Source organism: Bradysia coprophila, unplaced genomic scaffold, assembly GCF_014529535.1.
Source record: "Bradysia coprophila strain Holo2 unplaced genomic scaffold, BU_Bcop_v1 contig_588, whole genome shotgun sequence".
In the NCBI taxonomy this organism is placed as follows: Eukaryota; Metazoa; Arthropoda; class Insecta; order Diptera; family Sciaridae; genus Bradysia; species Bradysia coprophila.
In genome coordinates, this window is record NW_023503827.1 from 634,273 (window position 1) to 659,755 (window position 25,483).

Below are 25,483 nucleotides of genomic sequence, written 5' to 3' on the forward strand. Positions count from 1 at the left end.
GGTTGAATGAAAACATTTTCGGAAATGGAATTAAAAGAGAACGAGAAGAATAAAAAAAACTTCATAAAATCATTACTCACCCTATCACCTTTAGCACCAGTCATTGAATCACCTCGTTCACCTTTTGTACCAGGCAAGCCTCGTTCACCTATTGGTCCTTTATCTCCTTTGTCGCCCATTTCACCTTTCTGGCCAGGTGTACCACCCCGCCCAGGCATTGTGTTCACCATCAAAGATTCCTAGATAAAAGTAAAATTCATTTGTGATTCAACTGCTACATGACATGAATCTTTAAGGCATATAATATGTGTCGCATGATATGGAAAGCTTCTTAAAAGGTTTTTGAAACCATCTACAATTTTGCCTCTTTCCATCTTTCCATAGATAGATTGTATAGAAACAGTTTTTCTCTTCTTTCAACAATTCAGTGTCCAAATGAAATAATACTTTTAATTGAGACGATTTCCTGTCTCTCTATTGTCTCGTTTTCTTTCTTTTTTTTAATTAAAGCACAAATTCGTTTCTATTTAATGAATTAGCAGAACTGTGTCTATAAATCTATTTACACCATTTTATACCTTATACATCCTTGATGGGTTCCAATTTATCTGTTTTAGGAAGAAAGCATGAAATTTAATTGTAACTTGCATGTTAGTTTTGTGTACCATGTTATGTCAGACCAATATTGTATTTAGTTGATAACAAGGTGGAAGAAGATTAATTGTATCACACGTCATGTTTCATATAAGAATATGTGTGTGATGTGAACGAGTTCATAATAACTAGGATTATGCTATCGCGTTGTCTTCAGTAAATTCGAGTTATGTGTATTTTGTAAGGGTATAGTGACTGTATTTTAGTTCCGTAAATGACTGTATGCTGTAATACACACGTAGACATAACGTAGAGATTTATTCGCTGAATGTGTTAATATTTACATTGTTAATTCCATTCAGAATTTTAACTTTTATTGTTCTTATAGAAGGAGAAAGATTATGGGGGATAACATAAATGAAGGAGATTTAAAAGTTTTTCTAAATGGATTTGCATTTCTTCTGTGTACGTCCTGAAGTTATTACATTAATTTAGCATAATAATTTCATAAAAAGAATAACTTCTATTCCAATTTTTTTTAAATTAACGTTTGAACAACGATGCATAGTATATATTTTGTTATATTGCGATTTTTGTGAGCAGAGGGGTGACTCGTGACTAACATTGAAGGATAAATTAGAATATAATTACAAAACACCACCACGGAATAAAAATAAGAATTAGAGCGGAATAGTGGAATAAATCGGAGAGATATGTAGAGATAAATTGCTTCTTACAGCCATTACCAGTCGTTAGAAAAAAAAGTAGAAATGTGTCATTGAGTCATTGTTCCTGAGATAGTTTCATGTTTCGTTAGTTAGATCAGCCCAAACAATATTTTCTATCCACTTTAAAAATCATAGTGCAAATGTGCAAGTAGGTTGCATCAGACATAGTACAAACTGAAATTTACATTAGGTCCTCACGTAATGTCGTAAACTAAGACACTACCTACATAGAATGTACATTTTTAGGGTGTACCACATTTTAAAAGTAGGCTTGTGTTAACTGCGTACCATAATGGTCGAAAACGAAATCTCCGTGCGTGTTGTACCCACTGTGGGTACATAAGTATCTATATCTGGTCTTTAATTTGTAAACGAAATTATTGTAGGTAATTATTACCCTACATTGTTTCAAATATTTCCTCTACTATCAATACCTTCAATAAATTTTGTTTGCCTTCAAATAAATTACTGAATATATTCGGAACTTCTAGATCAAATATTAACAAACATCAAATGAACGAATATAATAAAATATTCTAGAAGAACGAAAAACTAAAGAAGAGATTACAACACATCCCCCAATCGTTTATTTTATTGAAACGAAGAGTATTCACGAATTTCTATCAACTAAAAATAATAAATTTCTGTTTGCTCATCAGTATAAGTCATCACCTCCAGACATTCACTGGATATATGATGATTTTCTTGAGGTTGTAAACTACCAACGAATCAAGTTCGAACGGCAAATAGAACCCATTTGCTGATTATCGTAGCACTTAATCATGTTAAAGTTGTGCAAATGTGATAACAAATTCATGAGAGTCAATGTCCTTTGCACGGGGACGATATAACCGAATAGTTAATGAATGGTTTATTTTATTGGAGCGTCACGAATAAACATAAACTTTATTTACCTAAAGGACAAGAAATTGTATTCAGTGCGAGGTTGGCAATGAAATAAACAAAAAAAGAAAGAAAGAACGAAATTCACCGAGTGCAAGCATTTCAATGTATTGCAGACATGAACCAACAATAAATTATCGCTCTACTTGTCCGAAATCATAATGTTATTTAAAGACCTTCGTAATGTTATCGTATACAAAGATTGTTTGCAATGTGTTTAGTGTTTACAACATAACGTGTGTTCGTACAAGGTGTGTAGGTACAACAAGGTAGAGGAGTTTACCTAGAAGCTAAAACTGGCACAACACGTAGGACAGTTCGGACGTAAACTTTATATCGGAGTTTTATAGTCAATGCCAATGGGCGAATATGTGGTTTAGACGTGCTGGGGTATAGTGTAAGTTAGCAAATTGAATGAGAGAGTTTCGTACGACATAATATGTTGATTAAGAAAATGTTAAATGTTAGCAGAGTGTCTTTCAGTTTACACAACACTGGAGTTGTATGGATAAAATGCAACTTTGATATTGTGGGTTCATTAAATATTAAAAGTTTTATCAATTATACCGTAATTACGTCAATTATTTACGAATTATTTTTACTTGAACACAACGGCCGTCCATTTTGTATTACATAGATAAAGCTCCATTAATGGTAATAAACAACTACTTTTAATTGAAATTCTGTTCAAGCTATAAACAGATTAAACATTTGTATATGGCGATCATATCTAATGAACAGTATAGTGATACGCGAGATCATAACGGAACAAATTGTTAGGAAACCGACTATATTCTACTGTTTTTCTTAACCAAAATTATCCAAAATAGGAAGAGGACGATAGTTACATCTCTGTCAAACATATTTTCCCTTGCTCTTATATTTGACAGCAATTCCATTTAGCAAAAGAAATTTCATGAAAACAATAGTTCTAACCATCGAAATCGAAATGAACAACCTTTGTACTCAACCCACAGAAACCCATGTATTGTATGGTAATATCCACATTCTTTGCGAACCTTTTTTTTTCGTGAGAACTCGATTCTTCGATAGGTAGAGAATAAGAGAAAACTTTTTTTTAGTTTCGTACAAAACATAAGTGGGAAGGTGTACATGTCAGAAACGTATTCTCTAGCAAGACTTGGGTTGACTACGTCTATTGCTGTGACGCAATGCATTAAATTATAAAATTAGACACCTGAGAAGTCATTAAAACGGTTGTATTCTCGCTAGACCCATAAATAGGGAAAAACTGTATTTCCTGCTCTCGAAACAGATGAATATTTTCAGTGATTGGAATTTGACATTTCAATTCAAACTCCTCGCATTTATAAAAAAAAATCATAAAAATATCTGGAAACCCAAATTGTTGTGGCAAGAAGCACCGTAATGTCACATTAATTTCTTCGAAATGTTTTTCTGACTGTTAATATTTCTGGGATGACTGTAAGAATCACATCCAGTTTCAATTATTTTTCGGCGTAAGACTGGGCCTAATTTTAAAAAGAAATTTAATGTTGCCGGTTTACTTGATATAAATTTAAAACTTAATAAATAACACCAGGTGCAGAAAGAAAGACTTCTTTAGACTGAATATCAAAATGTTGCGCTGTGTAAATTACAAATATTTCTTGATTTCATCACAAACAAAACGAACTGAAAATTTCAATTCAACCACACCTGACAGTAATTGGATACGGACACTAAAGCCAAATGTCGGAAAACAGTAAAAAGCAACCTAGCAAACAGCGTTACAACTGCATCTTCCCATAAATCAATATACTGTAGAGAAATGAAGGAAATGTCTTGATAACAATTCTTTGAAAGAAAAGGGAAAAAATCCAATTTAATATTATCATCATGAAGTTATGAAAATTATTGTACTCGGGGGACTTATTTGACCCTTCTTATTTTCCGGAATGGTTTTAAAGCACTGATAAAGCTTTATTCTTTCATAAAAACATTAATTTGAAAATATTACCATTACCATGATATTCTCTCATGATAATAAAGTTAACCTATAACATAGAGACTGCAAAAATTAAAAAAAAAATAATAACTCGACTGTCTGCATGGTGAATGATTAGGAAAATGAAACGAAATAGCACACTCCATCGCGATGGATTCGACAAATAATTATGTATAAATTGAGGGGTTATACGTGTCCCCTTCGAAACTGATGAAAAATTAGATGCGGAAAATCAAATAAAAAATTCTCAGCGCGTTTATAATCAAGAAGAAGAGATACAAATGAGCTGTATTAAGAGTAATGAAAAAACCTGAAGTTTTATGATTTCATTGTAGACTTTGTAAAATAAAAAAATATTGAATTTATGGGACAGCTTTTAATAAGGAATAATTACTTCGCATTGCTCAGTCGGGCATTCATTTTTGATAATGTTGAATAGCCCAATGTTATGAATTAAAAATTAATAGCGAAAAAATGGTAGTCAACGAAAAATTAGTAGGTAATTATTGACAATTATGACAATTATTGCCTTGACGATTGTAGAAGAGTAAATGTTAGTCGTTAAAGTTTAATGAACTTATTGATTGAATATATTGCAAACATAAATTTATAGAAGACATTATTGTCATTGTTAAATCTACGATTCGGATGTACAAACAAATAGAATTAGAGTTTTGTGTTAAACGTCCAACCCCTGATAACACTTGTAAAACTTGAGCCAAATTTGCTTCTTTGAATTAATGAAATTGAAATAATACGTTTACACTTGTTCAATTGATGAGAACCAGATTATCATAAATATTTAAAAAAAATGTAATTTAAATGAAAATGTAATTCATGTCATCATTAACCCATAATATTTGAAAGTAATATGTAGTGATAAGATAATAATCGACTAAAAATGAAGAATTGTTAATTTCAAAATGTTAGTTATGATTAATATTCGATAAAGTTAAATATTCATTATATTGAAAATTAATTGATTAAGATGTAGATAAATCAATGAACTTACATCATAATTTTCGGGGATTCCAGGAGAACCTGGAGGCCCTGGTGGACCTTGGATACCTGGCACACCGTCCAGTCCAGGTTCTCCTTTGTTGCCTTGGAGTCCTTCTGGACCACGAGCTCCGGTGTCACCACGTTCGCCGCGGTCACCTGCAAACAAAGATTTTAATGTAATATTTGATAATTAATTAGCATAATCATTCCAATAAATAAATAAATAAATTAGTTTTCACAAAGGGTGAGTCCGAAAAAAAAACATTACTAAGACCTAAGACTAACCACATGAAAAAAAAAATAGTATTTTTCGTACAAAGACACGAAATGACGATTTTTTCAGCACCAGTCCTAAATTATTTTGTGCACCGGACAATTTATTGTGCGTGAAAGGAATTACATGAATTTTTCCATGACTATACGATTGAATGTTGAATGTGAAGCGCGTATGTTTTCAAGCAAATTGATGTGTTTTGTCTATTTCAGTTGTCCGATGCGCAAAACGTTGTTCGTACCTCGACAAGAAATGGATTTTTTCAACACACGTCCAAATTTAGCGACTGGTACTGAAAAAATCGTCATTTTCTACATTGGTACGAAAAATACTATAAATTTTCTCTTCATTTTTCACCCATCAGTAAGTATTCAAAATTTTTTAAAAATTTCATGGATGAATGATACTGTAGAAGAAAAATAAGAAGTCACAATCACAACGAAATTCTGTTTATTCACTTCACATGCATTACCAATGTTAAAACTTCTACGTTATATTAACGTGGGTGGATACCGAATGTAGCATGAATAAAGAAAATTGAATTGTGATCGTTGAAAATGTGACTTCTTTAATTTGTCCCAAAGAACAGACATATTTTAAGAATTTTTCGTCAAAGAACTAAAGCTTGAAATTACTTGAGACCTGAACTAAAAATATTTGAACCTGTTTTGACCTGAGCTGATTTGAATTTAAATGATACCTGAATATTGTGATCAGGGCAGACTTGACCTGCAACTAGTTAGGGATATCTGAAAATTTGTATGAACATTTCAAGTCAACCTCAACTGACAAGTTTCAGAAATTCAGGTTCAGGTCAGATTTATTAATAAAAAACTGACCTGACCTGAAGTTTCAGAGCCATTTATTCTTAATTTCCTTCTTGCTTCATACAATTTCCTACGTTCTAAAATGTATGTTCTCAAAAGGACACAAAAATCTTTGAAATATTCTACATGTTTAATAGAACAAGGAAATTTTATGGAGTTACTCAAAACTGACCGAAGTCCGAAGTTTGACCTATTTACATAACTAGATCATAACAACTCGGACTATATTTATACTGTAATAGTAATTATGTTGTAGAAACTTCAAAATTACTAGAACTTTCACAAATCGAAAAATCGAAAAAAAAGAACAAAAAATACTTCAAATTAAAAATTTACATACCTTTTGGACCGGGCAATCCGCGTTCTCCTGTGGCACCAGTAACTCCCTGTCACATTACAAAAAAATTAAATATTACAACTGTATTGCTGTTTTTGTGGGGCACAAATTACCGTAAGTCCAGGAACTCCACCCTTGCCGTCTTTACCTGGTGTTCCGGGAGGGCCTCTTATCGATTCGCCGAAATCAATATCACGTTTTAATAAATTAAGGATGGTTGTCGCATTACAAGTACATTCGCCACCACTAAATGTTTTCTTACTTGACTCGTTAGACTGAAAAATAAAAGAGAAAAATATAAATAAATTAGACTTGTTATGTAAATTCATCGTAATGTACGACTGTACGACTTTACATGAAACGAAAAATAAAACAGCACGTATTGTGTTACCGGAATAAATTTTGATTTCCTGAGACTCGTTTCAAATTCTAAATACATTTCCGTTAAGAATTTTATAATGCGTGTTGAATTACAGGACATACAAAGAGACAAATAGTCTCCACTTTATATATGCTAGGCCTGTTAAGTAAAGTATTTTCACTGGGAAATATATTTTCACGAAAATTATTGCATTCGTAGGCTAGTGTGGCGTGAATAAATTCATATAGACAATTCTAAACCTGAAGACTCATTGTGTGGACCTAAAACTTTAATTTTTATTTCAACACGTATAACACATATTTGGGTGGTCGAAAAGTCTTTTATTATTTTTTGTTAAATCATATCTGCAATTTGAATAGCACAAGGAAAACTTAACTGGACTATAATGAAATAAACGGCCTCGGTATAATTTTGTAAAATAAAAGAAGGAAACGTTAAAATTTATCTGCAGGGAACAATAAAATATTTATTTAACATCATTGCGTACATTGTATCGCTTAAAAATGTCGACTTCAGTGATGATGACACAGTTTGATATTGTTATACGTTCAAATTATCGTATGATTTGATATTCAACGCATACATTGCGAAAGTGTGACTTGGTGTATTGCTGTGTCGAAATGATAAGTGTTATACACAACTGACGATTGTTGGAAGTTCGATTCGACGCAATTAAGTTTAACATTTTGATTACGCCAAAAATAGAACAGAAATGGAAACATCGAGTTGAAGCGTTCCTCACAAAAAGTAATTGCAAAACCTTCAAAGATTGCAGTTTCTTGTTTCTTGCAGGTTCATGTAGTAAAGCTACTGCTTGTAATTAGTTAAAGAAGGATGTGACTAATTTCACAATGAGATTAAAAATGGAAACATTCAATTTATATATTTTTACATTGAGCTCAATTAACATCAATGAGTTTCATGTAAGCATTTTCTAGAACTAATTGCATTAACTACATTTCAATGAAAGGATGGAAATACTATTCAGCTACTTGTAGCTGTACGCCACTACCTAACGATTTTCAACCTCTCATTAGAAGAAAAGACGAAAAGAAAATTACATTTACAAAGAAATGATTGTACGTTCCAATTATGCTATGCCAAGGAAATCAACACAAAGCTTTATGAAACTTACAATTTTAATCCAAGTGGCTAACATTGTTGACGTATCAAAGACCACAGAAATGTATACATTAATTCATAGATATAACGTACTAGGTATTCGCTATACATTTAATAAACAAGATTTAATTTTGGTGACGTTTGCGATGTAGAGCTTTCCTCTTCCTACAGTCGATTTTCTATACATTGTAAGCTCGGTAAACATTTTTGATTCTTCAAATCATGAAATATTAATAACACAACCGGAAAGCTCAATTTTATCTATGTGGAACGCGCATATTTATTTACAATTATATATAAGTGGCATGTTGCTCTCTATATACGTTTAAACGTAAGCGCAAAGTCTTAATTATGTCCTTATGATCAAGTACATAAATGGGGCAATGTATGCATAAAATATAATAAAACATATAAAGCAAAAGGAGCATGTGAATTTTATCGTAACTTAACTGAACTGGCAGTATTTTGAGTAAACAACCCGGCAATATTCATTTTCGAATGTATAAACCTATTTATTCATTCAATGTAGAGTGCATGGTGTACGGGTAAAATGGTACATTGCATTACATTAAAGCTTAATGTCTGTGTGTTTATTGCAACCAATTTAATTTACAAACGGCATATTAATGTGCTGTACCGCATAAACATTAGGTTCGGTGTATTGTTTTAGCTTATTCGGGCATTAATTATGCTAATTTATTTCTACAAAAATTCGGAATGTTCAAAGATTTGTAATATTTGACTTACATTTTCTGATGATGATCCGATTCCTGGCGGCCCTGGTGGACCTGGAGGTCCTGGAGGCCCTCGAATCGTTTCACCTGGAGGACCTTTAGGACCTCGATCGCCTTTTTCGCCTTTGAATCCACCGTATTCTGCAAAAAAGAAGAAAGTTGACAATTAGTTAAAAATGTAAAAAAATTAAACGAGAAAGATTTTTCTGACTTATATGAACTTCTATTGTGTTTCTTGCCCATTAAAGGCGCAACAAACAGAACTTAAAATTAGGAAAACATAAAATCGATATATTGAAAAAGTTCCGATTTCATGCATAATATTTAAGATGATGATAAGTGTACAAAGAATTAAAACAAGTAGAAGTACTTGTGCCAATTACAGTACAAAACTAATCTTGGTCACTTCGCTTCCCGACATCACCTCAAAAAATAAACCAAAACTATAGATTCAGCAAATTTGGTAAACGATGTAGAAAATTTATTATCTTTATAAATTTGGTTTATTGGGTAGAGTTTACACAGTTTCCAATACCATTATTTTAAGAGTGAAATGTGTAACCGTCTGTCTAAAATTCTCCTTGTTACGAATTTTTCCAACGGTCACGATTATACTCTACAGATTTAACTAAATAGCGACATAAAACTTTGTCAATTTTTATGAACGACCATATTTTGTTCTGCCAGTTTTTTTTTCTGTTGTTCCGCATTTTTATCGATGTTATGCTCTGCTGAAACTCATATTCAGCGTGGAGAAAAAAAATCGCACACAAAAATGTCAACTAAATTTCGAATGAAATCAATGGTAAATTCAATTTTACGATTATCACAATTTGTAGGTTTTTTTATGCTGATACAAAGTGACTTTTTTTGGGGGTAACCAACTAAGCAACACCGTCTGACATTTTGTATTCTATTTTTGTTTGTCGAAGTTTTCGTTTTTGCTGAATTTTTAATTTAAGTGTATAGTGTACCTATACTCTAGAATAGTTAACCCCTCGTCTTTATCTGCAATACAGGACATAAATATTGAAGATGAGGAATTTTAACGACATCTAAAACGACCACCGCATTTATGTGTAAATGTAGTAAGGTTGAACATTAATCGAGACAGTTTGATATACTCGTCTTTCTTTTAACAAAAAATGTTGTTTGTAAATTGTGACCTACCGAAACGCGTCAACGTGGAAAATGTTAAATGTTGAGGATTTTCATTATTGGACGTAATGTCATTAAGGTGTTCTGATTTAATTCAAATGCGAATCCTCAACGTCGTTGAGTCATATCAACGAAGTATTTAAATATCAAAATGCCAGATACTGTCTGAGAGGGAAAGTATGTTCTCGTTTCTACCACTCTTCCTCATACGATAAATAAAAGAACAAATGAAGAAGAAACTTCAAACTAACTTGACAAATTTCTTAATATTTTTCTTGAAACTTTTGCTCAGACTCTTGCCCGCGCGAAAACTTTTGACTTAAAACCGTATTTAGCTATATTACTCGTGGTACAAAAACTTTTTATCGAAACCTGTAGGGTACAGTCCTAGAATAATTTACCCAATTACGGTCGTTGTATACTTAACTGTATAAAATACTATTTCACCTCTGCGGCTACTTTATACCATTTGTACCGAACATTCAACTTGAAACTAAAACCTTTTCTGCAAACAGTTCAAGTCATGTAGAAAAAGTTGATTTATTATAGAAAATTCTTTCTGTGTCGAACAAATTTAATTTTTCTTTTTTTTTTAAATAAGCCGTCACGTTCAAGATCGTTTCAGATGTTATAGTTGAATAATAACGTGGTTAACCATAAAAACTTTCCTCTTGATGGTATCCTAGCTTTAGGTGTAAACTTAGGGTACTTAAATTGGAAGAGTCATTTTTAAAATTAAAATTTCCAGGTACTTATTCAGCTTCAAGCATGTTATCGTTCGAGAAGAACTCCATTGATGTTGATGAACTAAATTCGTTCTATGTACAATAGTACTACATTAGTAAAAATAAATCGGTTTTAAGTAAAAAGTTTAACAAGTCTGTATGTTCGAATTGGATGTGCTTCAGACGAAACTAGAATCCTCATAAATTTATTTACAAAAAAAAAAGTTTGCTGTAGCAATTCGATAAGTGATTGACAAATATCACTGATTTTCCTTGGGAAGAATAAAATATTGAGAAAACTTTTTCTATTTAAGCACAGTGATTTACGTTAAATTGGTATTGGCGTTTTTGGGTGGTTTCAGATTAAGAGTAATAATGTTATTTGTTTGGAGAATACTTTTATTCAATATTAATGACTTCGTCGAAATTGTATATCTCGAAAAGTGTGCTGGTGTTCGGATACACATAAAAATGATACATCACCAATGTATGTATATAGGTATGATATATTCTGCCATATTTCAGCATTTCGGTATAATCGAAAAGTTCATCAAACCAGTTAATCAAGTGACCGATTTATCACTTTATGGATAAATTTCAAATTATTAAATTGAACAATTAATTTGGAATCGCTGAATTGGAAAATCACTGATTATCATAAAATTTGTTTAAGGCCGTGGGAGATGTATGGCTAAATGGACTTAAATTTGAATATGGAATAACCGAGCCTTTTAATGTCGGAAAAACTTTGTAGGATTGAGTTTTTTGTGACATTTTGAGAATTCTACAGTTTACTTTGGTTGGAAAAACAGAATTTTAGATTCATCAGAGTTTTAAAAGTCATTGATGTTCACGACGTTCAAGACGTTTGCGCTAAAAATTTAATAAACTGGAAACACTTAATTGAAACACTCTAAAAAGTCTCAAATACGTTCGGAACTAGGAAATCCCACTGTATGTCCTTTTTTACGAAATTTCGCTTCACTATTGTCTTCTCAATAATAATGTAATAAGAGTAATAAGCACTAAATGACATTTCCTACCTTTATTGTATTAAACTCCTCATCATTCACATTACTAATTAAGACTGGATTATCTAGTAATAAGTCTGAAAAAGATCCTATGTAGGAACTCTAATTATAAAGTTTTGTAATGAGACCAAGACCCCTAAATCTAAGATGAGAGATGCCGAAAAGTTACGTCTGCAGAATCTGTGATACACAGGGTTGGGAGTAAATAGCTTGATCGAAAAAATATCACATTACTTACAAATTAATGTTTTGAGATGAAGTATAATGGCAAAATATAATCAATTTAAAATTGTTCTAATATATCGGATAACATTTTCCAGCGCAAAATAATTGAATTGAATCTTACCTCTGTTCAACGGTGGTGGTGACATAGGTGGTGGAAGAAATTCGTCATCGTCGTCCGTCTGTGAAAAGAGTAATAAGAAAAATATTAAATTTTTTGCTATTTTGTAAAATAATCTATCGATATGTATCTGACAAGTAAATTCGAACAAATGAACTGAAATACAATATTTTGCGTTGTCTTCTTGAAAATAATGTTATTTTTGACACACAACATTTAATATTATAAAATAGATTTTCTGCTTTTTGATAAAATGACGGTAGGATATATCTGGAGGGTAGGTTAAATATTTTTTTTTTGCATCGAATAATACACAAAATCATTCGACGAAATGTCGACCCTTTTTATTTTATTCCGATCAATGAAATCAGAAAATCCGCTAACATAAATTTTTTTTTCTCACAAAAATCATATCAAATTCTATGTATAAGGTATCCCACCTAAATATTTTTAGTATCTCTGCTATGCAACCCATATTTTATTATATTTCTGATTCTGAATTTTTATTTTTTTGAATTTTATTTTAAATTCAAATACACTGTGACATAATCGATGTACAATTGTGTATGGAAGATATATCGAGGAAAAAACATTTCCATGATATAAAACCCAAAATTTTGCGCTTATCATTTTTACATTTCGGATATACTATAAAATGCTGAATAGAATTTTATGGTTTGCATGCATATATGTATATATAATGATTTGAATAACATTTTACCAGTTTGAATGATATGATACTTTGGTGAGTAATTTAATAATATTTGAAGCGACATACATATAACTCATTCACCATTTCACCAGTGAATCGAACATTTTGTTAAAATACATATTCAATTTCCGGTAAAGGTTGTTAGGTAATGAGGCAGTTCGCAGTGATTTGCTGCATTACATTTTTTGTCATTTTTTTCCGCTTAAAATCAAGTTCATTCAGCAAATTTTTGATGTATTTTTTTGTTTGGTATGGAAACAAGGGCGATATTATGAGTGTATAATGTCAATCACCGTAATATTGTGATTCACGAGACTTATAGATAGTTTTCACAACGCACCCGAAAAAAAGTCATTTTCTCATCCCATCTGAAAAGTCGAGAGCTTTTTTTGTGAAAACGTTGTGTTGACCTCGGGAAAAAGGAGGAAGTTTCATTTTATCGGGTGACACAACAACATCCTTGCAATGAAATTTTCAACTTTTTTCCCCCTCTGTGAACAAATAACTATTATTAGACCAAAAAACTGACTAAACGATAGTTGGAAGTTGTAGTGTTCAGTGCTCTATATAACACACTAGGGTGTATCGATTTTACCTACTTTAAACCTACATTCACACCCATTTGCACCCATTCGTAGGTAGCCGAGACTATTATAACTGGATCATTTACTTTAGAATCCAACTACTTTTGAGTACCACACAGCCGTTTGAACGTTTATCTTAAGAGTGTTGCTGCGCCAGTAAGCCATAAAAACTTAATCAAAGCTACCTCTTCTGCATATACTCTCTTTCACCTCTCCACCTGCTTCTGTGGTGACATCGAAATAGTTATTTATAAAACCGAGTGACAAATGCGTTTTTAGGCACTAGATGTGTAGATTGTTACTCGAGGCCGTAGAGTTGTGAAAATGTATTATAGAAGACCGAAATTTAGTCCAAACGGCTGTACGGCACTCAGAAGTAGTCGGATTCGTCAAAGTAATAATGTATTTATGTTAGTCTGGTATCGAGCTGGGTTTTCAAGTTGATGAAATCGATCCACCCCATTAAAAATACACCATGCATTTCGGATACAAAATAGGAAGCAAGTGGTTGTACTATAGGCAAAATTATAATCTCTTTTTACCACTGTATTTGATGTTAGCTTTAATTCAGCATTATTGAATCAACATAATTTCATGTTTAATTTTTTATAAAAGCTTTCCTATCACGCTCAGTTTGCTCTGAGGGTTGCGCTTCCGATTTTATTGAATGATAGCCACTTTTAATTCCATATTATATGTATTTTACATTATAACAAATATGATGCATTACTAAATATTATCATATTGATGTTTAAACTTGTGAATGCACCGATTGCTATTGAAAAACAATTTTCCGAGACGCAAACGTCGAAATCATTTAAGTATTTTTAAGCGAAATTCAATTTATAGCTTACGTCGTGAATTAAATTGGAAACTGTAAGTGACATGACAGTGAGCGATTTCGATTAGGTAGAGTTGATTGCTAAAATTTCCTTTTAAAATATCAATTTTTAAAATAAGAAAGTTCTCACGGGGAGCTTTTTGATTTTATCGAATTGGAAAGTAATCTGAGACGTCTTCCGAATGACGTATACTTTTCTGTCAATTTTTCGATGAGTATTTCTACCTCTTTCAATTTTGGCAGATGAATCAGGCTGCGGGATTTGAGGCTAGCTCTGATGTTCATTGTTGCATGTTGAACATCCTTCTCTATATGTGTTTTCCAACCGGAATGGTAAACAGAAATGTCATGTTTTTAATTATACATCAAAACAGATTGAAACAAATGAGTTTTTTTTATGATTTTGTTGAAACTACTAGCATGAATAATATTTTGCTATAAATGACTGTTAACGGAAGTTTGATTCATGCTAATTATGTGAATATAAAATTGAAAATATACATCAACCAATCGAATAAATTTGTTTAATTTTCAAAGGTCTGTTTTAACCCGATGACATAAAGTTGAAAAATAATTTGAATAAATGCGCCTCATTGCACGAATATCTATAATTAGTGTATGCATTTTGATTTATTAGGTAGGTAATATAGCCGTATTGCATCGCTTTAAATTAGTTGAAACTTTTAGAAAAAAATCGAATCCATATCGCATACCACTATGAAATGATATTTCCAGTGAACATGAACTACTTACTTCGCGTGTGAACGAAATGATTAGAAAAAATAATATACGTCAATTGTTCCACATAATTTATTTGAAATAGACATACAAGGGTATGTCATAAAGGATTAAATTATTAAATGACATGACATGGATTAACAGCGGTATCACAGAACCTTACACCAATTTCGAATTTTTATCAATTAACAGCGAATAAATGTAACAATATTTTATGTCTAATTGCTGCAGGCAATTAAATACACCTGTACATAAAAGCAGTGTGTAGAGATTTTTTGACAGAGTATTTCCTTTATAAGTCGTTCTCTCACTTTGATAAAGTCGATAATCCCACATTTGTTGCTTCGTAATATTACGTATTTATTCGTCATGTTTAAATTTTTTTACTTTACTAGTGAGGTAATGTGGCCTTTCCCTCACTAGTGAAGACCCTTTCCCTCGCAGAGAGTAAAACCCTCGGATACTTTTACTCATCTGGATACAAGATATCAAATTACTTCACTGGTATAGTAATGTATCACATACGCGCGGTGTTAGGATGTCAAAATTACTTAACTAGAAGAATAATTCAAAAATTACACTTAAGTTCTATGTTGTTATCTCGTTTTCGCTTAAGTGATAAAATAGAGTACACACTTGTTACTATCAGTGTCGGCAAGCCTCGACTTCTTCGTGACAAGTGTGAAATATATATTTAAGAAAAAGCTTATTTCCTATTAGGCCTGTTCATTTTAGAGAAATAGTCTCAAATTCATCTGGAATGGTGTTTATCTGGTCCGGAAGGCTAAAATATTGGACCCGTATTTTTTTTTTGGAATTTTAAAAAATGGTTTAGATCTGGGGAGCGAAGCATTTGTTCAAATGTACGAAAGCGTTGGTTAGAAGAGAGGAGAATGATGGTGTATATCTTTTTTACTCTTCTAACCAACGCATTCGTACATTTGAACAAATGCTTAGCTCCCCAGATCTAAACTATTTTTTAAAATTCAAAAAAAAATACGGGTCCAATATTTTAGTCTTCCGGACCAGATAAACACCATGCCAGATGAATTTGAGACTATTTCTCTAAAATGAACAGGCCTATTTCCTATAACGAATGTTATATATATGTATATATGTATTTTTCTTAAAAAATAAGTTACTTAATTTGTTTGTTTTTTTTTTAATAATTCAATGGGTAGCTTCAAAGCAGTAGTTGTTATGCATTTCATAATTCTTCTGGGAGTTGCGGGAAATGTTTATATTTGGTATTTTAACAAAAATTAAATCTCAGCAAAAAGGTTCATAACGTTAATCCATTTCGAGACTTATTGTAACTTCGATATAGCTCTTTGATTTATAGAGCTTCAACGTTTGAAAACTTTATTGTCTAAAAAAATCAACGAAACAGCCGATGACTTCTTTAATTTTACTCTAGACTCTATCGTTTCTGAGCCCTGTATACGCCTGTATACCCACAAGTTTAACGGTGGTACTAATAGAACCAACGAAACATGAATGATAAAACTTGCACCGTACATTAAAAAATTAATTAATTTCGTTTTTTACTCTATAAACTCTCAATCTATAAAGCAAAAGTAAAAAGCTTTTGTTTCAAAAATTACGTATAACTCACGCTGAATAAAGTTAGTATCTTCATGAGACCAACATTTCTTTCTAGTGTTTGTCTGGAGAAACCAGGCTAAATAAATTGTGCTCCCAAAATTCGAACGTAATTAACCACAAAAAAAATCAAATGTATTTAACCAATTCGTGTTTAACCAACACTCGAGCTTATATTCTTGAAACTTATTTCTAACATACAATCTTAGTATGCTTCAAAAACCATTTTGATTCATTCTGCTTCAAAGAACATATTTCGCATTCGTTCACATTTATTTCAAATTTGAAAGCGAATGTGATCACATTTGCAAGGCAAATGTGGACACATTCGTTTCAAATAATTTGAAACGAATGTGGCCACATTTTTTTATGACAATTTTTGAAAATGCAAATTCGCCAACAATATTGAATAAATCTTGAAATATTTTTGCAGATCCGAAGACTTCAGGCTCATAGCAATCTAGTGACACAACAAAAAATTCTGAAAATATTTTTTTGAAATACAAATTCGTCCATGAGACTTAGCGAATTTGCCCAAAAAATGCACATTCGCCCATCTTCATCGAACGAATGCGCCCATGAACCAACTAACTTCGGATTTTTTTGACGCACACCTAGAATGATATTGACCTGTACTTTACGGATTCGCAAATCATTTTCATGAATTATTCAATATTATTGGTGAATTTGCATTTTCAAAAATAATTCAAAATAAATGTGGCCACATTCGCGCCACATTTTTTGAGCGTATGTGAGCACATTCGTTTCAAATGATGCGAAACGAATTTGCTCAAATTTGATGACATAAAATGTGAGCAAATTCGCTTTTCAAATTTGGAACGAATGTGCATGAATTTGTTCAATCTTTTGATGTTGAATTGATGTCTCAAATTTATGAACGATTTTTAGCGATCTTATTTACAGAAATCGTGAAACTGACAAAAAGCCATTTGGTCAATATTAACTGATTATAATTTTTCTGCACTTTTTTTATTTGTGAAATTTTACGTCCAAATTCAATGGAGAACGAATTTCGCAGGAAATGATTTTGAATTTTATACAAGTAGCACTGAAAGTGTGAATTTTCAACCATATTAATTCTAAACTCATAAGAGCTGTTGTTTAAAATATTTTTCTAAGAAGTTTAGAGTTTAATCAAAAATAATAAATGTGTTGAGTATTTTTTTGAAAATTGTTATACTCTTCAGTGTAAGTATTTCACGTTTCATTCGTTCAATAAGTGGACATTGGATTTTTTTACATAAAATTCTGGAGAACTGAAAAGAGTAAAATCTTAAAATCGGTTGATGATTTTAGAAAAATTAAAGTTTTCATATTTTTAATGAACTTTTTACAACTTTCGATACAATTTCAAAACAAATAAATCACCGTGGAAATGATTCTTGCTCGATTGTTTTTAGTAAATTTTCAAATTTCACCATTTCCCGCAATTCCCTGTAACCTATGACAATGACAGAAACAACCGACAAACTCTGACAAATGTAAGCTTATAGTAAAGCGGCTAATGTGATTTCAATCTCTTGAAGCTTGTTAAAGAAGTGATAGACCCAACAATAAATCTCTGATATGATTGCTATCTATTACGCATCGTTAATATGAATAATTTTGTAAGCATTATTGTCAAAGAATATGAATATTCAATATCAGCAAATACATTTCCATATTCCAAACAAAAACGAAACACAACTCACCGTAAAATCATCAGATTCACTATAAATATCTCCCGAACCGACTTCATCATCCGTTACAGGTTCCTAAGGAAAATCATAAATAAATAAATAATAAAAAAGAAATCATCTGCAATTGAAAAATTCAAATAAAAATAAAAGCAAAAATAAAACAACTTAAAAGATAAATAAATCCAATTTCCTTCAGCTACTCTAACAATGAAACAGTTGAGTAGATTTTCCTACAATTTATTTGAAAATATTTTCAGTCGCATGTCTCAATATATTTTGCATTTCATTCTTTTCCAGATAAATACTCAGCGCTTATTCGTAATAAATTCTTCACAAACAACGAGAGTCAAAAGTATTTACCTCATTTATTATACACCGTAATTGGTCTCACTCAAAAGTTTACTGAAAACAATTGTCTAGTGTTATTGTTAAACAAGTGTTTTTCATCTTCTTCAAGAAGCAGATGAGTCCACAAATTGAAGAACTTGCTCAGCGTACGTATTAAAATTTCCTCCTTAAATCGCTATTCAATCAACCCATTTTCCTCAATATTCATGCAAACAAGTTGTGATGCTTTCATAAGTCCGCTATTATTTAAACATTTTGCAGCCCAGTTAATACAAATTGGATACTTCAGTGAGCTAAAGGAGCTTATAGCTACATTTTACAATTTTTCTTATACACAAAAGAAAGATATTAAATTTACTCATAACGCGTGGTAAAATACCATTTACTTCGTGGATGAAAAACTGTACCTCGCAATCTTTTAGTAAAATATTTTACGTTTCTGTGGGACATGTGATCATTGCTTCTCATGTGATCATTGATATTGCCTATCCGCGTCAAACCCAAAAAGGACAAAAATAGTACATTTTGTTACGAGTGATGAAAAGTTGAATTTTTTAGTACCGAAAAATTCAGCTTTCATCACGAGTCACAAACGACGATTTTTGTGCTTGAAAACTGAAATGAGACGAAACCACAAAGCATGCACACTTGATCGCGGCCTGAAAAATATATATGAAAATCCATTTTTGGCCGGAGAGAGCGTCCGAGAAAGTACTTTCTTGGCAGCAAATACCTCTCTCTGAGAAGTACAGAAAAATTGAACTTTTTGTGCTTGAAAACTGAAATTCGATGGATTTCTAGGCATGTTCGATAATTCATTCGATTGATAAAATATCGATTATTTCCCTGGAATCGATTATCGATACTTTCAGAAAATCAATATCAATCGAATGTTTTATCGATAATCGATAAATATCGACTGAAAATCGATAAATATCCCTTATATTCGGTACATAACGACTGATAATCGGCAAATATAGACTGATAATTCGATTTTCAGTGGATATTTGTTGATTATAATCGGCCGTTAGTGTGGTGAGGTATTCGGACCTCCTGAGTTCAATTAACAACTCCATTCGTCTCGATCACCTATCTGTGGTTCAGACCAGAAATTTTCTTGGCTGTGTGGGTAAAACATTTTCCGGTCTGAACCACATATAGGTGATCGAGACCAATGGAGTTGTTATTTGAACTCAGGAGGTCCGAATACCTTACCACACCAAACACCGACCGGATCGGTGCACTTTCGTTGTCAAATATTCGAGTGGGTTACGTCTACACACAGACGTCACTGGGACGAACGGAGGTGTGTTCCATATTCAGGGCACCAAGACCAATCCAACGCACTATGCCACCATCCGTGTACATGACCTGTGTTGCCTAGTGTTATTGATAAAACATTCGATTGATATAGTATCGATTATTTGAAAATTTTATCATCGATTGATGATATTTTTCAGTGAACATGCCTATGGATTTCGACACGCATTCTACGATCGAAAAGATACTATAACGGTATAAATCTGTTATTCAATTCTGTCATTAAAAATCTTCGAAACGTTCTGCAACGTTAACACTTAATTTTAGCTTCATATAACTTCATTTTCTGGTTTTATTATGCTCACATTAGATTGTTATTGTCTTTAAAATGTTCCGGGTAAAAAGTAGCGTATGTCTTCAATAAAACTTAAACTCAAGTGAAATCTTCACACTCGTTAATTTTCGTTCTGTTTACACTGACAAAAAAGTTTCGAAAAACTCAACTATTGCAGGTAACTTTGTCTCTAGGTAATCTACAATAGCTGCCACAGCTGTAGCGACCCATACAAAAAATACAGCTGCGGCAGATAATGTAGATTAGACAAATCTACCTGCTACAGGTGAGTTTTTCGAAACTTTTTTGTCAGTGTATTCTCTTTTCTTAACCAGGCAAAATCACATAACAAGAAAATTACGAAATCGATACAAAAATTCGCTTAGCAACGGCATCGGCAGCTAGATCATTAGACAAACATAATCTATTGTGGAATCTAACCTCAGGAATTCCAATCTCCTCCAAATTTTTTTTTAATCTGTTAAGAATTGCTCCGGTTATCGTGTTAACAAATAGTAGAAAATGTTTTTTTGAGAACTACTCCTATATGGTGGAACCGATACATTTCGATTTTATAACATTTCCCTTTATTTTCAATCAATCATATAGATCGAACGTTACATACATACAGTTTCTTTCATTAGACCCATGACTTTCAGTCAAGGGAATAAACGAGAGCTTGAGAGATATACACACATCCTCAGTTTATCGAGAACTATGAACCCTAATCACCGAGTTATTCCATGATCACGATGAAATGGGAAATTAAACTCGTTAAGAAATGTACGTTACCACTATTTTTTGTACCATTAAAGTGGTTTATTGCATTTTGGATTCATATTGGCAATTAGAAGATTTTTTTAAGTTTATTTTCAAAAATTTATTGGAGTATGAACAACTGCATTCCATGATGCATAATTTTCTATTTTATTATGACACAATCAGATTACGTGTCTACATTATTTAATATTACGACAGAGAATGCTGCAGAAATGTTTTCAGTGAAAAAAGGATCAGAAAAAATAAATTCCAAGAAGCAATCTGAATTTGAAAATTATTCTACTGTGTTGAGAGCATTTAGTTTAAGCCCTACATAATTTTACCTCTTACACAAGAATTACATTACATCGAATTCAAAGAAAGTTGTAAATTTCACGGTTTGATTAATTGTAATTAAAGTAAGGAAGTATTTCCTTACATCCTACGAACATCATGATTTCAGTCAAGAAGACTTTGAAAAGCTTAAACACGAGTGGTAATTTATTTATATCTTGATTGAAAAGCTATCTTGTTTTATAGAATATTGAATATTAATTGCCTCCACTTTAGCAATACTCTATTTTATATGCAGACAGAAAGATGATGAATGTTGATTACCATATTATGAGTTCATTGTGTTCGAGATACTCGCAATTTGATTTAAATTTATCGCATGGCTGCAATTATTATTTGATTATTATTTCTGAGACGTGAAATTCAATTTGAACGATTGCATGACGAACAGAATATCTGACATATTGATGTTCTGGGCATGATGAGTGCTAACAAGCACATAATTAGTATTACATGAATTGATTTCGATTGAATACCTGGTGTGTGTTACCCCCTGCCTATGAAACAATCACGAAAAAAAACGTAAGACAAATATCGAATTTTCTCTCCATCAAGCAAAATGCAGCTCCAACCAATTTGGAAACTAGAAGTGTTCTGAAAGCATGTTCTGTAAATGAAAATCTGTACACGTCAACGTGTATAGTGCTGCACAATATCAGTATGTACTAACAGTGCTGATTATGAAAGTTTTCATGTGGAATTATTAAATTAAAATTAGTAGAAGGTTCATAAAACAGCAAAAATCCCGTATTCTCATGCGCTTAGAACATGGTAAAGCTTTACAATTAGCTTAATTCCGCTTAAATTAATTAGTTTTGCACAGGTGCACGTACAATCTTACTATAATGAACCGAAAGTGATATGAAAATGAAAAGTTGTTCGCATCTAAAATTGTTCGTCCTAACAATGCTAACACACACCATTGGAGGACACAAGAAATATTAAACGCCAATATTTACATGTATCATTATAAAGTGTGTACTGACGATAATCATGGCGACCGATTCAGGCGCGTCGGATAATACCCAGAAATTTAATTCAAACAGCAGAAGGTGTATTAAGTATAAAAAGCTCAAAAAAGAATGATAAATTACATCGAATACATTATTTTTAGTTGGAAACTTTATTTAAAATGATATATCACCTAGACGCACAGATGTGTATCACCTGACGTGAATGTATGGATGTAAATTGCTTTAGTCTTAATTACATATTGTTTCTGAAGTAGTCTCTGTTGTTTGAACTATGATAAAATATTTAGAAATTCCATGACTAACCCAGCATGGGTTATTATGTGTTACAGTGCCTGTATATATTGAGCGGTATATCAAGTCAACGGTTTTAGGTTATAAGCTATGAAATAATTAATATGTACTAAGTGTGTATTATATAGATACTTTATATAGGTTATATAAATATACGTACGGTTATTATGTGCTACAATTGTTTTATATTACATCCAATATACTTTGTCACTGAAACAGTGTGTTGCACGGTCATGTATTTGTAGCATTACATAATTAGAATATTCTTTCATAGATTAATTATTCATACCATAATGCTTTTATTGCTTAATTAGTCGCATATTAAATTCAATGGAGGGATTCTCATCTTCATTTTTATAGTATTGACATAATTACTAATGGAATTGCATTTTCCTAATATCTCTTTATGGTTGAACATAGAAAATAAAACTGACAATCGTTCTGAATGTTTTAGCGACAAAATAATACTATATATCACAAGGACGTCCTAACGGAGGATTTAGACCCAATAACTAGTTATTTATACAACCGAGTGATAAATGCTTTTTTAGGCACTAGATGTGACAATACGGCCTCGAGTGACAATACACATTGTGTGCCTAAAATAGCATTTATCATCGAGTTGTATACAACGTTTTTCGCAATAAAGACAACGAAAAGTCCTATTTTTCGTCACTTGTTGTGAAATACTTATTTATGGCATCGAGTGCAAAGTACTTTATTAGGCTCTAGATGTGTCATAATACACATCGTGAGCCTAACTAAGTACTTTGCACCGAGATTCATACAACGTTTTATGCCACAGAGGCATCTCAAAACATGCAAATTTTGCATATTCTGATGGTGAGTGGCATAAATAATATTTCAATACTGACCATTTGTTTTCTTTGAAAATATTTCACACGAATCAGAAACAGTGGCGTGAAATGACAATACATACAGGTCAATACAAAAATATCTTTTAGAGTTTTATTTCTGTAAGAAATACACTGGAAGAATTAGTAACGTTGAGAACGTATGACATTGAAAAAGTTCTGAAACATGATACTAAAAATCAAGGCTGTATACTTTGGGGAGGTCACGCAGATACAGATACGCGGGTTACACACCACAGTTGATGATAAAATGGCCGATTTCATACAAAAATTCACCTACTCTGATGATTCTCGTCGTCTTGATGATGTGGTGAATTTTTTGTATATGTAAAGTCATCAGAAGTGGGGTGTTCCCGCGTATCTAATAAAATGGCGGTCTGCGTGACCTCCCCAAAGTATACAACCTTGACTAAAAATGTCGTAATTTTTTTGTGGGGATTTTTCCAGAGCAATACAAATTCTAATCCTTACCCTCGACCACAGCGAGAAAACCGAGTTATGAGCTCTTGGTTTTCTTAAATTGAAGAATGTATGTTAACATAAACAAAGTAACAGATTTGGTATCAACAGGTGATAGTACCTTCAACAAAAGAAGCTATAGATTGAGAAGGCTAAGAAAATCTGACAAACAATTTTATTCCACCACTCTAAAACAATTGGTAACGTCAATGATTAATTAGTTAATTTCAAAATCATACAATCCTTCTATTTTGTGTGATTATTGAGGATGTGAATTGTGTTTATTTCACAGACAAAATCAGGGTGCGAGTAATATATAATTACGGTAAAAGTTGGGTCTATAATAAATTTGTTTAATAGTATATTACTTCCGAGGTTCCAAGTTGTGTATTTGATAAGTGGGGTGTTACAGCCCGACCCGAAGGGGAAGGCTGTATTCCCCACTTGTCAAATAACAACTTGGAACCTCGTAAGTACAATGCTTTACGTGATTAGGCAATGTAAATGAAAATGAAACATGCCGTAACACGTAAAAATAGTTTAATAACTAATATCACTTCTAATATTTCACTTGTGCTGCAGTAATATGACAGTAATAATTTCAGCAAGACGTGACACACTTTTTGTAGCTCGTCTAGAATTGGTTTTTCAGGCAGTCGTTATTTCATTTTAAAATATTCTTTCATCTAGTAAAGCACGTAGTGGCGAACCATTAAATTTGTATCTCACTACAATGGGGAAAAAATTACCTGACACCAAAATTGTCTGCATTGAGCTAAATACTGTGCACAACAATACAACTGGCTTACTATTAATGGCATTAAATTGTTTCAAAAACATTCCACAAATTATAATTATAAGATAGAATTAAGTCCACAATTACTCAACTTGTTCCAAACCCAAACATTGTATTTAAAATTGTTGTTGGTAAACAAACAATCCAGACAAAGGGTATAAGCGCGTGAATAAATGACGTCAGTTAAAGTAAACGCAGAATAATTAAAAAATCACAACTTTGAAAATCGCTGACAATGGTGACAAAGGATGTATTATTAAGACGAGACAAAAACATTTTCAAGAATTGATATTTTTCTACCAGTTTTGACAATTTAATCTTCGGTTCAAAGAATGAACTTCATTGCCTGCAACGTTCTTGGGGAATATATTTTTTGCTTGAGCTAATATTTCAACCATTATCACAAAAAACATTTTTGTCGTTAAAGAACCTTTGTCGACGAAAGAAAACTGAAGCGTAAATATTTTCCAAATTGATTAAATTTCAGAGGTAAGTAAAAATTTAATTGCCATTTTATGGTGTAAAGGCTAAGTAAATGAAAGTCATGAACCATAATCATTTCCAAGCAATTTCTGATGATTGCCAGCATAACCACAGTAACATTAATTTTAATTGAATTTTAAGAACGTTAAGCTGAAACAATCATCGGGACATTTAAGTATTTGAATTTTCGAAATTTAATTTCTCCCAACTTTAACGTTTACAGTGGCCGGAGAACATTTTTTAG

At 32.1% G+C, this 25,483-nt stretch overlaps 1 protein-coding gene across 11 annotated transcripts in view; it reads right to left on the minus strand.

The window, feature by feature from the left end:
* The window catches only part of LOC119083351 (collagen alpha-1(XVIII) chain-like), a 141,469-nt gene that overhangs the window by 48,324 nt on the left and 67,662 nt on the right, over window positions 1-25,483 (minus strand). For 7 of the 11 annotated variants that reach the window (XM_037193052.1, XM_037193057.1, XM_037193055.1 and 4 more), the window contains exons 7-14: window positions 18,319-18,381; window positions 12,133-12,190; window positions 8,886-9,013; window positions 6,748-6,909; window positions 6,638-6,683; window positions 5,207-5,352; window positions 579-608; window positions 81-239 (exon numbers count right to left, since the gene is read on the minus strand). In XM_037193052.1, coding sequence (XP_037048947.1) covers window positions 81-239; window positions 579-608; window positions 5,207-5,352; window positions 6,638-6,683; window positions 6,748-6,909; window positions 8,886-9,013; window positions 12,133-12,190; window positions 18,319-18,381 — 792 coding nt within the window. The remainder of the gene's footprint in view (window positions 1-80; window positions 240-578; window positions 609-5,206; window positions 5,353-6,637; window positions 6,684-6,747; window positions 6,910-8,885; window positions 9,014-12,132; window positions 12,191-18,318; window positions 18,382-25,483) is intronic. The other 4 variants (XM_037193056.1, XM_037193058.1, XM_037193059.1 and 1 more) reach the window with 2 other exon arrangements.